At 38.5% G+C, this 17,524-nt stretch overlaps 2 protein-coding genes across 2 annotated transcripts; both read left to right on the plus strand.

Annotated features, from left to right (window-relative positions):
• Positions 1-319: 319 nt before the first annotated feature.
• Positions 320-1,243, plus strand: LOC129644784 (olfactory receptor 5AC1-like). The gene has a single exon (XM_055570240.1). It carries the CDS (start codon positions 323-325, stop codon positions 1,241-1,243), a length of 921 nt encoding a protein of 306 aa, XP_055426215.1. The 5' UTR covers positions 320-322.
• Positions 1,244-15,210: 13,967 nt separating this feature from the next.
• LOC129644785 (olfactory receptor 5AC1-like) lies at positions 15,211-16,140 on the plus strand. The gene has a single exon (XM_055570241.1). It carries the CDS (start codon positions 15,214-15,216, stop codon positions 16,138-16,140), a length of 927 nt encoding a protein of 308 aa, XP_055426216.1. The 5' UTR covers positions 15,211-15,213.
• Positions 16,141-17,524: the final 1,384 nt, after the last annotated feature.

Raw genomic sequence — 17,524 nt, forward strand, 5'->3', positions numbered from 1 at the left:
GCATTCAATCCCTGGGTCAGGAAGATACCATGGCGAAGGGAAGGCTACTCATCCAGTATTCTTGCCTGGAGAATTCCATGGACAGAGGAGCCTGGTGGGGTACAGTCCATGGGCTCACAAAGAGCTGGAAATGATGGAGCGACTAATACTAACACTCTTAAGTGTGTTTTAAAAAAGAAAGACCCTATACCTTTATATTTGTTCAGTAAAGGGCATCTGAAATGTAGAAATATGAAATTGCAATCCACTGTAAGTTTTCATGAACCTTGATTAATGTTTTTCCTTTCACTTCTCCATGCAGTGGTCAGCCTGAGTGGATGTGATGGAGGCAAACAAGACTCTGGTGACGGAGTTTGTTCTCACAGGACTCACAGATCTCCCAGAGCTGCAGGTCCCCCTGTTCCTGGTGTTCCTGGTCATCTACCTCACCACCATGGCGGGCAACCTTGGACTGATCTTTCTCATCTGGAAGGACCCCCATCTTCACACCCCCATGTACTCATTCCTAGGCAGCTTGGCCTTTGCAGATGCTTGCTCTTCATCTTCTGTGACTCCCAAGATGCTTGTCAACACCTTAGACAAGAGTCAAATGATGTCTCTCTATGAGTGCATGGCCCAATACTATTTTTTTGGTTCCAGTGTCACCACAGAATGTTTCCTCCTGGTGGTGATGGCCTATGACCGCTATGCAGCCATATGCAGCCCCTTACTTTACCCAGTGGTGATGTCCAACAGACTCTGCACTTGCTTGATAAGTGCATCATATGCAATTGGTTTTCTGCATCCTATAATACATGTAGGATTATTATCTAGATTAACTTTCTCCAAGTCTAATACAATACATCATTTCTACTGTGAAATCTTGCCACTTTTTACAATTTCTTGCACTGATCCATCTATTAATGCTTTGGTACTTTTTATTTTTGCCACTTTTATACAGGCTGTTACTTTTATGGGTATTATAGTCTCCTATACCTGTGTCCTTTTTGCCATCCTGAAAAAGAAATCTGAAAAGGGCAGGAGCAAAGCCTTCTCCACGTGCGGTGCCCACCTGCTCTCTGTTTCCTTGTTCTATGGCACTCTCTTCTTCATGTATGTGCGTCCAGGGTCTGGCCAGGATCAATATCAGGATAAAATGTATTCACTGTTCTACACAATTATAATTCTCATGCTAAACCCTTTTATATATAGTCTAAGAAACAAGGAAGTTTTAGGTGCACTTAGAAAAATAATAAAAAAATAAACATTTATTTAAAAAAATGTTCATAGTCTTTCCTTTTTACTCTCCATTTACATAAAGTATAATAACTGGACCTGGGTTTTGCACACAGGGGCCAGCTAAGTAGTTGTTAAATCAATTAATAACAATATTTAGACTAGATATGATTGCCTTAGTTATAAGTGAACCTAGGTCCTCAAAATAACTGATGAACAGAGTAAGATATCACTGACTTGTTGTTGGTTTAAATCCATTATGAATGAAACTGCAGTTCCCAAATCACTAAGCTTGAAATATGTATAAGCTCTTCTATTTTCAGATACACATGTTTTAAAATTTTTATGAACTTACATGCTTTTAAAGGAAGACTCAAGTCCACGTGAAATTTCTATTTATAAAGTACTCACACCCTCCAAAATAATTCCTGAGCACATAATATTTCAAAACCTTCTCTTCAGTTAATACTTATAATGAAACGAGGTAGTTAAATGAACACGTCTAAGAATTTTAATAGTAATTTTACAAATTAAATTAGATTTGTATGTTATCCACAAAAAGGTACAAAAATTAAGAAATGATAAAAATAGTTAATTTTCCTATAATTTTAAGCTTTTAACTTTTTAAAAGCTTTAAAAAACTTCTTTTTCTTAATTTACTAAGTAATCTTACTGAGTCCCTTTTCCTGACACACACATACTAAATGAATGAATTTGTACATGACTTCACTTTCACTTTTCACTTTCATGCACTGGAGAAGGAAATGGCAACCCACTCCAGTGTTCTTGCCTGGAGAATCCCAGGGACGGCGGAGCCTGGTGGTCTGCCGTCTATGGGGTCACACAGAGTCGGACACGACTGAAGCGACTTAGCAGCAGTAGCAGCAGCATAAATGCATGCATATATATATATATGGAATTGTCAGCTACATGAATAATAGGTATGCTTGATCAAATAATAATTGCATAACTTAAATGGAATTTTCTTTACAAAAGCTAAGCATAGTTTCCAACTAGCCCTTTTGCCCTTTGCCTCTTGACTTTGTAACATTTTGCCTTGTAAATATGTTAGTGAGAAATAAAGGAAATGATATCTTCATGAACATGACACATTCTCCTGACCCCTAGCCTATTAACTGATCTGAGAAAACAAGCAATTTGTGGGTCAGATACCCCAAAGCCCCAAGTGGGCAGACGGCCTTCAGTACAGTGAGTTTGGGATTTGTTTGCTCAGACCCTTGATCCTGTGAGGCATCTGAGCTCTGCCTCTGCTGTGAGGACTCATTCTAAGCAGCTTGCTCCCCATGGATGCGGAAGTTCTGTAGGAGTTCCTGTTTCCATCTCTTCACAGTCAAAGTGAAGTGAAGTCACTCAGTCATGTCCGACTCTTTGCGACCCCATGAACTGTAGCCTACCATGCTCCTCCATCCGTGGGATTCTCCAGACAAGAATACTGGAGTGAGTTGCCATTTCCTTCTCCAGGAGATCTTCCCAACCCAGGGATTGAAGCTGGGTCTCCCACATTGCAGGCAGATGCTTTACCATCTGAGCCACCAGGGAAGCTCATTCACAGTCAAAGCCTGTGGCAAAGCTTTCTTTTTTCTTAAGGGCCACACAGACTGTTTAGGTTTGGCCATAATGCAATTGCTGTATGTCAATAGATAGTCATTCTCCATATCCTTTATATCTTTAGTATTTCAGGCAATGTGGTGCTTGTGTCCATGCTTTTAATCACTACTCTTCTATATTACTGTAATGTTTTATAAGAGGGGGAAGAAAATACCAGATGGGAGAGGAAAAAATAGCCAAATATGAATAAGGAGAAGTAAGTGTTTGCATAAGAGTAAAGTAAGAAAGGTCTTGTAGGTCTTCATTGAACCGTTCAACTTGAGGTTCTTCAGCGTTACTGATCGGGGCATAGACTTGGATTACCGTGGTATTGAATGGTTTGCTTGGAAATAAATGGAGATCATTCTGTTTTTGAGATTGCATCCAAGTACTGCATTTCAGACTCTTTTGTTGACTATGATGGCTACTCCATTTCTTCCAAGGGATTTCTGCCCACAGTAGTAGATATAATGGCCATCTGAGTTAAATTCACCCATTTTGGTCCATCTTAGGTCGCTGATTCGTAGAATGTTGATCTTCACTCTTGCCATCTCCTGTTTGACCACTTCTAGTTTGCCTGGATTCATGGACCTAACATTCCAGGTTCCTATGCAATATTGCTCTTTACAGCATCGGACCTTGCTTCTATCACCAGTCACATGCACAACAGGGTGTTGTTTTTGCTCTGGCTCCATCCCTTCATTCTTTCTGGAGTTATTTCTCCACTGATCTCCAGTAGCATATTGGGCACCTAATGATCTGGGGAATTCATCTTTCAGTGTCCTATCATTTTGCCTTTTCATATTGTTCATGGGGTTCTCAAGGCAAGAATACTGAAGTGGTTTGCCATTCCCTTCTCCAGTGGACCACATTCTGTCAGACCTCTCCATTATGACCCATTTGTCTTGGGTGGCCCCACACGGCGTTGCATAGTTTCACTGAGTTAGACAAGGCTGTGGTCCATGTGATCGGATTGGCAAGTTGCCTGTGATTTCAAATCCTAAAGGATAATGCTATGAAAGTGCTCCACTGAATATGTCAGCAAATTTGGAAAACTCAGCAGTGGCCACAGGACTGGAAAAGATCAGTTTTCATTCTAATCCCAAAGAAATGCAATGCCAAAGAATGCTCAATTGCACTCATATCACATGCTAGTAAAGTAATGCTCAAAATTCTCCAAGCAAGGCTTCAGCAATATGTGAACTGTGAATTTCCAGATGTTAAAGCTGGATTTAGAAAAGGCAGAGGAATCAGAGATCAAATTGCCAACATCTGCTGGATCATCAAAAAAGCAAGAGAGTTCCAGAAAAACATTTGTTTCTGCTTAATTGACTATGCCAAAGCCTTTGACTGCATGGATCACAATAAACTGGAAAATTCTGAAAGAGATGGGAATACCAGACCACCTGACCTGACTCTTGAGAAACCTATATGTAGGTCAGGAAGCAAAAGTTAGAACTGGACATGGAACAACAGACTGGTTCCAAATAGGAAAAGGAGTACATCAAGGCTGTATATTGTCACCCTGCTTATTTAACTTCTATGCAGAGTACATCATAAGAAATGCTGGGCTGGAAGAAGCACAAGCTAGACTCAAGATTGCCGGGAGAAATATCAGTAACCTCAGATATGCAGATGATACCACCTTTATGGGAGAAAGAGAAGAAGAACTAAAGAGCTTCTTGATGAAAGTGAAAGAGGAGAGTGAAAAAGTTGGCTTAAAGCTCAATATTCAGAAAACGAAGATCATGGCATCCGGTCTCACCACTTCATGGTAAATAGATGGGGAAACAGTGGAAACAGTGTCAGACTTTATTTTTTTGGGCTCCAAAATCACTGCAGATGGTGATTGCAGCCATGAAATTAAAAGACGCTTGCACTTTAGAAGGAAAGTTATGACCAACCTAGACAGCATGTTAAAAAGCAGAGACATTACTTTGTCAACAAAGTTCCATCTTGTCAAGGCTATGGTTTTTCCAGTAGTCATGTATGGATGTGAGAGTTGGACTATAAAGAAAGCTGAGTGCCGAAGAATTGATGCTTTTGAACTGTGGTGTTGGAGAAGACTCTTGCGAGTCCCTTGGACTGCAAGGAGATCCAATCAGTCCATCCTAAAGGAGATCAGTCCTAGGTGTTCATTGGAAGGACTGATGTTGAAGTTGAAACTCCAATACTTCGGCCACCTGATGCGAAGTGCTGACTCATTGGAAAAGTCCCTGATGCTGGCAAAGATTGAGGGCAGGAGGAGAAGGGGATGACAGAGGTTGAGATGGTTGGATGGCATCACCGACTCAATGGATGTGGGTTTGGGTGGACTCCGGGAGTTGCTGATGGACAGGGAGGCCTGGTGTGCTGCAGTTCATGGGATCGCAGAGTCGGACACAAGTGAGTGACTTCACTGACTAACTAAAATAAGAAAACAGGATGATGATGCTAATGGCTGAAGAGGCACAGGGAAGGAGATGGAGCTGGCCAAATCTCAACTGCATTTTTCATGTAACACTTGTCCTTGTACTAAGAGAGTGGCAGTGAGCCTCAGATCTTGCTTCCTGACTTCATCTTTCTTTGTGAAAGTTTAGATCACTATGCTAGGTTTTCCGTAGGATCTTGTGCACTCTTTGCAGAAACTTATCTTACATGGTTTTCTGTTCAATGTCAAAGATGGTTTGGAATCCACCCAATACTTGCAATAATCCATGAGAGCTGGGCATTTCTGGTAACCCTCAATTCAGTTTACAGCATATCATAAAAAGGAATAATTTTTGATGTACCAAATCCTGTTGATAAGTTACAGAACCAGGAAATATATGCATGTCATCAACCAGGTCTTGAATATTTTCTTCTTCCTCACCCAGAGAATACAGACAGTGACCCAGAGAATACAGACAGTGATTCTCACTCTTGGTTATCAACCCAAACCAAACAAATTAGAATTTGTAGAGGGGTTCTCCACAATGGTAGTTTTATAAACCTCTTGAAGTGATTCTAATGTATAGCCATTGTTGATAATGACTGGAAACAAGTCTTCTATGAGACTTAACAAGCATTCTGTGAAAATAGATGATTCAGTTCAGTTCAGTTCAGTCACTCAGTCGTGTCTGACTCTTTGTGACCCCATGAATCGCAGCACGCCAGGCCTCCCTGTCCATCACCAGCTCCTGGAGTTCACTCAGACTCACGTCCATTGAGTCAGTGATGCCATCCAGCCATCTCATCCTCTGTCGTCACCTTCTCCTCCTGCCCCCAATCCCTCCCAGCATCAGAGTCTTTTCCAATGAGTCAATTTGCATGAGGTGGCCAAAGTACTGGAATTTCAGCTTTAGCATCATTCCTTCCAAAGAAATCCCAGGGCTGATCTCCTTCAGAATGGACTGGTTGGATCTCCTTGCAGTCTAAGGGACTCTTAAGAGTCTTCAACACCACAGCTCAAAAGCATCAATTCTTCAGCAGCTTTCTTCACAGTCCAACTCTCACATCCATATATGACCACTGGAAAAACCATAGCCTTGACTAGATGGACCTTTGTTGGGAAAGTAATGTCTCTGCTTTTCAATATGCTATCTAGGTTGGTCATAACTTTTCTTCCAAGGAGTAAGCGTCTTTTAATTTCATGGCTGCAGTCACCATCTGCATGTGATGGTGACTATCAATATGCAGTGATATTGGAGCCTCCCAAAATAAAGTCTGACACTTTTTCCACTGTTTCCCCATCTATTTCCCATGAAGTGATGGGACCAGATGCCATGATCTTCGTTTTCTGAATGTTGAGCTTTAAATCAACTTTTTCACTCTCCACTTTCACTTTCATTAAGAGGGTTTTTAGTGATTATCAGTTCACAAAAAGCATCCTGCAATTATTCCCTAAGAAATTTTTTCTTGGCTTATTAGAGTCTCATATTTAGGCAGGTACTTAAATTTTAGCTGGACAGTTCTCCATTTTCTGTCCATATTTCTGCTGCTGCTAAGTTGCTTCATTCGTCCGACTCTGTGTGACCGCATAGACAGCAACCCACCATGCTCCTCTGTCCATGGGATTCTCCAGGCAAGAATACTGGAGTGGGTTGCCATTTCCTTCTCCAATGCATGCATGCATGCATGCTAAGTCGCTTCAGTCGTGTCCAACTCTGTGCGACCCTATGGACAGCAGCCCACCAGGCTCCTCAAGGCAAGAATTCTGGAGTGGGTTGGCATTTCCTTCTCCATTTGTCCATATTATTAGGTATTAAAATCAATCTGCTGAATATCAGCTAAACTATTATAAAATGTCTACTAGGTATTTAATTTATATAGTTGGAGTGCATAGCCTCTATATAATATTTAATTTGGTCACTTAAGTAGAAGAGGAGACAATAATGTAGAGATTTTCACTTGCTTTTGTCATTGTCAAACTTGGATGACCATGAGTTCACAGTTTTTAGATTCAGCAGATCATTCTGGGCTGGGCCTGAGGTCTTTCATCATTCAGAAGCATCTCATGTGATTCTGATGAATCTGAAGGCATTAGACCACATTTTGAAAGTCAAATGACTCATATTGCTCAATCATCCAAGGCCACTAAGTTGGAGTCTGAATTCTGATTTCTTCCTAATAGGAAAGCCTACCTATAATGGTCTGAATGTGTGCATCACCTCAGCACACATATGCTTAAATACCAGGCCCCAAAGATGATGGCTTCCCTGGTGGCTCAGATGGCAAAGAATCTGCCTGCAATGCTGGAGACCAGAGTTTGATCCCTGGGTAGGAAGATCCCCTGGAGAAGGGAATGACTACCCACTCCAGTATTCTTGCCTGGAGAATTCCATGGACAGAAGAGTCTGGCAGGCTATTGGCCATGGGGTTGCAAAGAATGAGACACAACTGAGTGACTTTCACTAGTCACTTGCCAAAGATGATGGTAGTAAGAGGCACGGCTTTTCAGTTCAGTTGCTCAGTAATGTCCGACTCTTTGCAACCCCATGGACTACAGCACTCCAGGCCTCTCTGTCCATCACCAACTCCTGGAAGTCACTCAAACCCAAGTCCATGGAGTCGGTGATGACATCCAACCATCTCATCCTCTGTTGTCACTTCTCCTCCTGTCTTCAATCTTTCCCAGCATCAGGGTCTTTTCAAATGAGTCAGTTCTTTGCATCAGGTGGCCAAACTATTGGAGTTTCAGCTCCAGCATCGATCCTTTCAATGAATATTCAGAAAGGCTTTTGGAAGTTGCTTAATCCATGTGGAGGAGCCACATGAATGGGATGAGAGTCTTATAAAAGTGGTTTCAGAGGGATCCCTGCCTTTATTCTCCATGTGAGGACACAGTGAGAATGAGTAGGCTAATAACCAGGGGAAGGGTTTTCACCAGAACTTGGTCATTCTGGCACTTTGATTTGGACTTCCCCACTTCCAGTAATGTGAGAAATAAATTTCTGCTGTTCATAAGCTATCCAGTCTAGATAGTCTGCTTTTATGGCAGCCTGGACTACCCTGGTGGATCAGACGGTAAAAGTGCCTGCCTACAGTTCAGGAGACCCGGGTTCGAAAGGGAACCCAGGTCAGGGAGATTCCCTGGAGAAGGAAATGGCATCCCACTCAAGTAGTCTTGCATGGAAAATCCTATGGATGGAGAAGCCTGGTAGGCTACAGTCCATGGGGTCACAAAGAGTCAGATATGACTGAGTGACTTCTCTTTCACTTAAATGGACTAAGACACTACCTCATATTTAATTATTACTTCAAGTCTTTCAAAGTGTGTTCATCTGAATCATCTTAATTGATAATGAGGTGGTATTTCCTCCATTTACAAATCAGGCAGCCTGGAGCAGTGGAAAAGCACAGGATGTCAAATCAGAAGACTTATTATTATTTTTTTTTCTTGAAGCTCAGATGAGGTTAAAAGTGATTACAAGAACCTCCATTAAATCTGCTAGTGCACAGAGAGAAGAAAGAATGAGTGTTTAATGCAAACTCAGTAGACACTGCCTTAATTTCTTCATGTGTGCAATGAGTATAGTAATATGCACTTGTGATGATACTATACATAGGAAATCCTAAAGGTGCAACCAGAAAACTGTTGGAGTTAATCAATGAATTTAGTAAAGCTGCAGAATACAAAATCAATATGCAGAACTCGCTAGCATTCCTATATACCAACAATGAAATACTGGGAAAAGAAATTAAGGAAAGAATCCCATTCAACATTGCAACAAAAAGAATAAAGTACCAGGAATAAGCCTACCTAAGGAGACAGAAGACCTGTATGCAGGCAACTGTGACACTGATGAAAGCAATCCAGGATGACACAAATGGAGAGCTACAACGTGCTCTCGGATTGGAAGAATCAATATTATGAAAGTGACTATACCACCCAAAGCAATCTACAGGTTCAGTGCAATCTCTATCAAAACACCAATGGCATTTTTCACAGAACTAGAACAAAGAATCTTAAAATTTGTATGAAAACTCAAAAGATCCCAAATAGCCAAAGCAATCTTGAGAAAGAAAAACAGAGCTGGAGGAATCAACCTTCCTGACTTTATACTATAAAACTACAGTAAACAAATTTTTATAGCTCTTGGTAGTTTTACATGTTTGCCAAACACATATAGGTCAGGCATATATCTTGCCAAGCTTAATATAAATAATATGATTATGTGTGTATTCATAGTTATAACTTTTTATAATAATGATGTAGCCAAGGAAATAACCCAAAAGTTTCTCAAGCTAATAACAAGACAATATGAATAATATATAATTTAGCTGAACTTATTTTTGAAAAATTATGTGCAGCACTACCTTAATATTATTTGTATATAGAAATGTTTATACCAATTATATATATACAAGTATCTATATCAGATCAGATCAGTTGCTCAGTCGTGTCCAACTCTTTGCGACCCCATGAATCACAGCACACCAGGCCTCCCTGTCCATCACCAACTCCCAGAGTTCACTGAGACTCACGTCCATCGAGTCAGTGATGCCATCCAGCCATCTCATCCTCTGTCATTCCCTTCTCCTCTTGTCCCCAATCCCTCCCAGCATCAGAGTCTTTTCCAATGAGTCAACTCTTTGCATGAGGTGGCCAAAGTACTGGAGTTTCAGCTTTAGCATCATTCCTTCCGAAGAAATCCCAGGGCTGATCTCCTTCAGAATGGACTGGTTGGATCTCCTTGTAGTCCAAGGGACTCTCAAGAGTCTTCTCCAACATCACAGTTCAAAAGCATCAATTCTTCAGTGCTCAGCCTTCTTCATAGCAATGAACAAAGCTAGTAGAGGTGATAGAATTCCAGTTGAGCTATTCCAAATCCTGAAAGATGATGCTATGAAAGTGCTGCACTCAATATGCCAGCAAATATGGAAAACTCAGCAGTGGCCACAGGACTGGAAAAGGTCAGTTTTCATTCCAATCCCAAAGAAAGGCAATGCCAAAGAATGCTCAAACTACTGCACAATTGCACTCATCTCACACGCTAGTAAAGTAATGCTCAAAATTCTCCAAGCCAGGCTTCAGCAATATGTGAACCGTGAACTTCCAGATGTTCAAGCTGGTTTTAGAAAAGGCAGAGGAACCAGAGATCAAATTGCCAACATCCTCTGGATCATGGAAAAAGCAAGAGAGTTCCAGAAAAACATCTATTTCTGCTTTATTGACTATGCCAAAGCCTTTGACTGTGTGGATCACAATAAACTGTGGAAAATTCTTTAAGAGATGGAAATAGCAGACCACCTGATCTGCCTCTTGAGAAATCTGTATGCAGGTCAGGAAGCAACAGTTAGAACTGGACATGGAACAACAGACTGGTTCCAAATAGGAAAAGGAGTATGTCAAGGCTGTATATTGTCACCCTGCTTATTTAACTTATATGCAGAGTACATCATGAGAAACACTGGACTGGAAGAAACACAAGCTGGAATCAAGATTGCTGGGAGAAATATCAATAACCTCAGATATGCAGATGACACCACCCTTATGGCAGAAAGTGAGGAGGAACTAAAAAGCCTCTTGATGAAAGTAAAAGTGGAGAGTGAAAAAGTTGGCTTAAAGCTCAACATTCAGAAAACGAAGATCATGGCATCCGGTCCCACCACTTCATGGGAAATAGATGGGGAAACAGTGGAAACAGTGTCAGACTTTATTTTGGGGGGCTCCAAAGTCACTGCAGATGGTGACTGCAGCCATGAAATTAAAAGACGCTTACTCCTTGGAAGGAAAGTTATGACCAACCTAGATAGCATATTCAAAATCAGAGACATTACTTTGCCAACAAGTATCTATATAACTTCTGTGTATAAGTATACATAAAAACTCCAAAAGTTAGCTGTAATGGCAAGTGATTAGTGAAATTAGAAGAATTTGTTTCCTTTGTGTCTTGTACATTTTCAATTTTTTTCTACAAATAAACAGTGATTTTTTTGTTTTTATAAAAGAATAGTTGCAAAACTAGCTATAAAAATAATAGCTAAGAAACAATGTTTGAAGTGATTTGTTGATTAGTGTGTAATGCCCAGTAGGTTGACGTTTTTCTATAGGGAATCTTTGGTGGCTTTGGGAGAATTTCAATATTATCTTCACAAACAGACTTGAAGACAGAAGATATAAATATCTTTTTCTTCACAGGGCATTTTTCAAGAATATTAATTAGAAATGAACATTTGTTTTGACATTTTTGTTCTTATACATTGAACTCTTCATGAAAGTTTGTATTTTATGGCATCTCTGTATCTTATGGGAATTTCAGGTGAGAACACAATGCTTTATTTTATTGTCATTATTCTTTCCAAAAAAATGATAGAACATATGTAATTTTAGTACCTAGAGTCTTTCATCAACTGTCAAAATATTTAAATCATCTTTTCAGATGATTTATCTACCAAACAAAACAGAAAGCAATCCTAAACTGAATAGTTAAATATATATTAGGTTCTGTGGGGCTTCCCTGGTGAATCCACCTACAATGCAGGATACCTGGTTTCAATCCCAAGGTTGGGAAGACTCCCTGGAGGAGGACATGGCAACCACTTCAGTATTCTTTCCTGGAGAATCCCCCTGGCTAGAGGAGCCTGGCAGGCTACAGTCCATAGGGCCTCAAAGAGTTGGACATGACTGAGTTACTAAGCATACACATACATGTTCTCTGAACTGTTACAGATACAAAGCTATATACTTGCAGAATGAAGACTTGAATTTATGCTATTACATGTAGAGTTTGTGTGCTTAACCACTATGCTATGCTACTTACTAAATAGCAAAGAGGACTCATAGTCTCATAGGCTGTAGGCACATGTTCCTTAGACAATCCAGGGTGCTACAGATAAGAATCTTAAAAAGAAGCCATAAAGTGTTTTAGGTATAATCATTTAATAATTTAGAGGTAGAAAATTAGCTTCAGAAAATTTGTTACATTTTTGTTACATTTTTCTTTGCCAGGATAATGACTTATAGAATGAATCTATTTAATATTCTTATCTGTAAAAGTGGAATTCATTCTGGCCTTTATTGTACTTTCACAAAATCTGGAAGGTTTTCCAACAGTGAAGAATGATATGGTTATGGAGCTGTTAGGGCAGTTTATGTCTTTGCCTTCATCCTGATTCTTGTTAACTTTGTACTTCTCTGGAAATAGGCAGAAAGATGCAGTTGACCACATCTGCCCAGAGTCACACCTTATATTCTAGGCAGAGTATAAAACAAGAAAATGTGATCCTTTCAGGGATTTGACAGCAGTGTGGCTGCTTAATAATTATTGCCAATGCCACCAACTCTGTTTGTACTTTAAAAAGTCTAATATTAACCTCAAAAAATCTCTTTTCCTATTCTCTATGTAGATGTAAAAGAATTTTTTCTCAACATAGCCTCTCTTATAGAAAATTTACTCTTCAGAGGTTAACTTTGTCAGAACTGAATTTTTCACAAACTCTATATTCCTTAAATTTTCCACATGGTGTCCTGTCTTTGAATTATAAAGTAGGCACTTGGAGAAAATATTTCAGGCCAGCAGAGACTCAGAGTAAAGTCTTCAACAACATTGTACAGGATTGGTGACTAGGTTATAGAAATAAAGATCTGTGTTGGAATGACTCCCGCTTGGCTGGACATGTCATGAAAGCAGGTAGCTGTGAATCCAACAACTGTGAGTACTTTCTTTCAGGATTATGTACTTAGATCAGCTGCTTCTAAATGGCCATACCCTGTTTTATATAAACCAGGCAGGGATTTGGGTACACAAAGCACATTTTATGTTCAGAATTCTGCATAATTTTTTCATTGATGAAATGCATTGTGATGATGTGGACTTAGGTTTACCTCCTGGGTTTCCACAGGATCTATCCTTCTTACATGCTTCCCAGGATCACTTGCTTCACAGATAGCTTTACAAACATTTATTTTAATTGGGGGATAATTGCTTTACAATATTGTATTTGTTTCTGCCATAAATCAGCATGAATCAGCCACAGCATACATATATCACCTCCTACCCCTCTAGATTGTCACAGTGTACCAGGCTGAGCTCCTTGTTTTATGCAGAAACTTCTCACTAGCTATCTGTTTTACATATGGTAATGTGTATGTTTCAATGATACTCTCTCAATTAGTCACACCCTCTCCTTCCCCAACTGTGTCCACAGGCCTGTTCACTACATCTGTGACTGTATTCCTGCCCTACAATTAGGTTCATCAGTACCATTTTTCTAGATTCCATTATATGCATAATATATGATACTTCTTTTCCTCTATCTGACTTACTTCGTTAATATACGATACTTCTTTTCCTCTATCTGACTTAGTTCACTCTGTATAATAGGCTCTCGGTTCATCCACCTCAGTTCAACTGACAGATTTGCTCCTTTTTATGGCTGAGTAATATTCTATTGAGTATATGTACCACAATTACTATACCCATTCATTTGTCAATGGACATCTAGGTTGCTTCTGTGTCCCGGCTATTATAAATAGTGCTGCAGTGAACACGGGGTACATTTTTTTTTAATTATGGTTTTCTCAGGGTATATGTCCAATAGTGGGATTGCTCAATCACATGGTAGTTTTGCTCCTAGATTTTTAAGGAATCTCCATACTGTTCTCCTAAGTGGCTGTATTAATTTATATTCCCACTACAGATGTCTTTATATTAGTTACTTCCCCAATATAATATATCTTTATCCTTATCTGATTTGGATATAAACAACATTTATAATTTTTACTACTTAAATTGAAACAGCTTCAAAACAGTGGTTAATCTTTTTGACTGTGGTATCTTTTGTAATGTTTCGATTCCCTCTGATTTTGAAAGTCCCAGTTCTAATTTAAAATGTATCAGGTCAGGAAAAAAAAGTTATAATTTTTCAGTATTATGTGCCTTTGACGTGCCAAAAAACATTCCTGGTTAACTGAATGATGATTGTTTACTTGGCATGTTTAACAGCATCTCTTAGATCCTTCCCAAATTTGCAGATGAACCGATTAGTGTCAGTTATTCTTCTTGTTAAAGGAGGGTTATTTTAGCATCTCAGTGTAACACCTGAGTTAGAAGTTCTGCATTTGACTGAGCCAGGAATAACAGTGTTCTAGCTTAGGACATCAAACTAAAAAGGTTTGATGACAGAATGAATCATTATGATCATATATGAGAGTGTGTTGATAAAACTATTAAATAACAAGAATCTATTTGAAATTTGGAGGGGTTTGATGAATATATAATCAAAAGAGCCTATTAGGGATATGGGGTAAGTTGGTGTATATATAATCAAAGAACATAATGATAATGGATAGAAATCAGCAGAAATGGGATTTTAACTTATTATCTTCTTACTGTACTTATTAATGTCTTAGAAATAAAAATTATATATACATATGTCAGTAGTATAAAGGTATACTACTTTATACAACTACTATACTACTATATACTACTAGTAGTATAAATGTATACTACCAAAAGGTATTTTTTGGTTCTATAGAAAATATATGAAATAGTTGCTTTGAATCAGTGAAAAGTTTTATCCTGAACCAGAGTCTCACTTTTGGAGATTTTAGTATAAAATGCAGTGTGCAATTTTTACTCTTAATTCTGTAAAAAAAATTTCAGAGTTAATGCAATACATTCAATTTTAAGGTATTTATGAGTGACAAGATATGGACTACATTAACTGGTAGATGTCTAGAGCCTCCTCCACAACGCTTTAAGTAATTATATGTATGTATATACACACATTAACTTCTGAAAATAATTTATAGTATTTATAATATACCTATAATACTCTTCAGTGTGTTTTAAAAAAGAGAGACTCTGTACCTTAAGATAGGGCATCTGATACAGAGAACTAAGACATTACCATCCAGTATACATTTTCATGACCATTATTTTTTATTTCACTTCTCCATTGCAGTGATCAGCCTGAGTGGATGTGATGGAGGCAAACAAGACTCTGGTGATGGAGTTTGTTCTCACGGGACTCACAGGTCTCCCAGGGCTGCAGGTCCCCCTGTTCCTGGTGTTCCTGGTCATCTACCTCACCACCATGGCGGGCAACCTTGGGCTGATTTTTCTCATCTGGAAGGACCCCCATCTTCACACCCCCATGTACTCATTCCTGGGCAGCTTGGCCTTTGCAGATGCTTGCTCTTCATCTTCTGTGACTTCCAAGATGCTTGTCAACACCTTAGACAAGAGTCAAATGATGTCTCTCTTTGAGTGCATGGCCCAATACTATTTTTTTGGTTCCAGTGCCACCACAGAATGTTTCCTCCTGGTGGTGATGGCCTATGACCGCTATGCAGCCATATGCAGCCCCTTACTTTACCCAGTGGTGATGTCCAACAGACTCTGCACTTGCTTGATAAGTGCATCATATGCAGTTGGTTTTCTGCATCCTATAATACATGTAGGATTATTATTTATATTAACTTTCTGCAAGTCTAATATAACACATAATTTCTACTGTGAAATCTTGCCACTTTTTACAATTTCTTGCACTGATCCATCTATTAATGCTTTGGTGCTTTTTATTTTTGCCGCTTTTATACAGGCTTTTACTTTTACTTACTATACAGGTATAGTCTCCTATACCTGTGTCCTCTTCGCCATCCTGAAAAAGAAGTCTGAAAGGGGCAGAAGCAAAGCCTTCTCCACATGCGGTGCCCACCTGCTCTCTGTTTCCTTGTTCTATGGCACTCTCTTCTTTATGTATGTGCATCCTGGGTCTGGCCAGGATCAATATCAGGATAAAATGTATTCACTGTTTTACATGATTATAATTCCCCTGCTAAACCCCTTTATTTATAGCCTAAGAAATAAGGAAGTTTTAGGTGCATTTAGAAAAATGATAAAGAAATAAATATTTTTCAGGAATTCTTTCATTATTCCTTACTTTTTACTGTTTTTAAATAAGGTATAATGACTGTCTCTGGGTTTTCACATAGTAGGGACTGCATGGATAGTTGTTAAATGAATGAATAATAATATTTAGTCTAGATATGCTTGTCTTAGTTATAAGTTAATGTGATCATCAAAGTAATGGATACAGTGAGAACAATCATCATTGACTTTTTGTTGTTTTAAATTACTTTTCAAGGATGAAAATGACACATGAATCCCCAAATTGCTAAATCTTTGCAATATGAACCCTTGTTTCCAGATACACATATCTAAAGCTCTTCTAAACTTATATTCTTTTAGATGAAGATTCAGTCTGTGTAAATACTCTGTTGAAAAGATACTCATGCCCTCCAAAATAATTATTGGGCAAGTAGTTTTTCAAAATCTTATCTTTAGTGGCTACTTATAATGATCCCAAATAAATGAACATCAAATTAATATTGTTACACTAAATATCATAGCATATATTCCTCTTTAGGGCTTTGAAATTGATATTTCTAGACTTAAAATATTTGGAAAATTAATTATATCTGTGTTGCATTCATTGGAAGATATTAATTTAGCAAATGTTAATACAGTGAACTTTCTAGCAATACAACAAAATGTTGAATCTTTAAGGTGTTTTCTTTTTCAGTTTATTAAGTAATCTTACTGAGTACCTTGTTCAGAGCATTCATATACCGAGTGAATATATTTTCTCACCCCAGAATTGACAACAAGCTTAAATAGCAGGTGCTCTTGTTTAACTCATAATTATGTAACTGAAATTGTTTTTTTTTCCCTTACAAGAGCTTTGTATGTTTTGTGTTAATTAACCTTTGACAAAGAAGGCAAAAGTATACAACAGAGAAAGAACAGTCTCTTCAAGAAGTAGTGTTGGGAAAGAGGACAGTTATATGGAAATCATGAAATTAGAACAGGTTCTCATATCATATACAAAAATAAACTCAAAATGATTTAAAGACCTAAATATAAGACACAAGACCACAAGACTCCTAGAAAAGAACATAGGCAAAATCTTCTTTGACATAAATCTGTCTCCCAATGCAAAAGAAAGTAAAGTAAAATTAAACAAATAGGACCTGATTAAACTTTAAAGCTTTTGCACTGCAATGGAAACCAAAACAAAATGAAATGACAATCTAAAGAAAATATTTGTGAATGACACAAGGAGTTAAAATCCAAAATGTGCCAACAGCTCATGCAACTCAATATTAAAAAAAGAAAAATAATCCAATCAAAAATGGGCAAAACTCCTGAATAGACGTTTTTCCAGAGAAAACACCCAGGCCAACAGGCACATGAAAAGATACACAATATCACTAATTATTAAAGAAATGTAA

Source organism: Bubalus kerabau, chromosome 2, assembly GCF_029407905.1.
Source record: "Bubalus kerabau isolate K-KA32 ecotype Philippines breed swamp buffalo chromosome 2, PCC_UOA_SB_1v2, whole genome shotgun sequence".
In the NCBI taxonomy this organism is placed as follows: Eukaryota; Metazoa; Chordata; class Mammalia; order Artiodactyla; family Bovidae; genus Bubalus; species Bubalus kerabau.

Bases quoted from the DNA above. Each gene is read 5' to 3' on its own strand.
- LOC129644784 (XM_055570240.1), top strand. From the start codon at position 323: ATGGAGGCAAACAAGACTCTGGTGACGGAGTTTGTTCTCACAGGACTC.
- LOC129644785 (XM_055570241.1), top strand. From the start codon at position 15,214: ATGGAGGCAAACAAGACTCTGGTGATGGAGTTTGTTCTCACGGGACTC.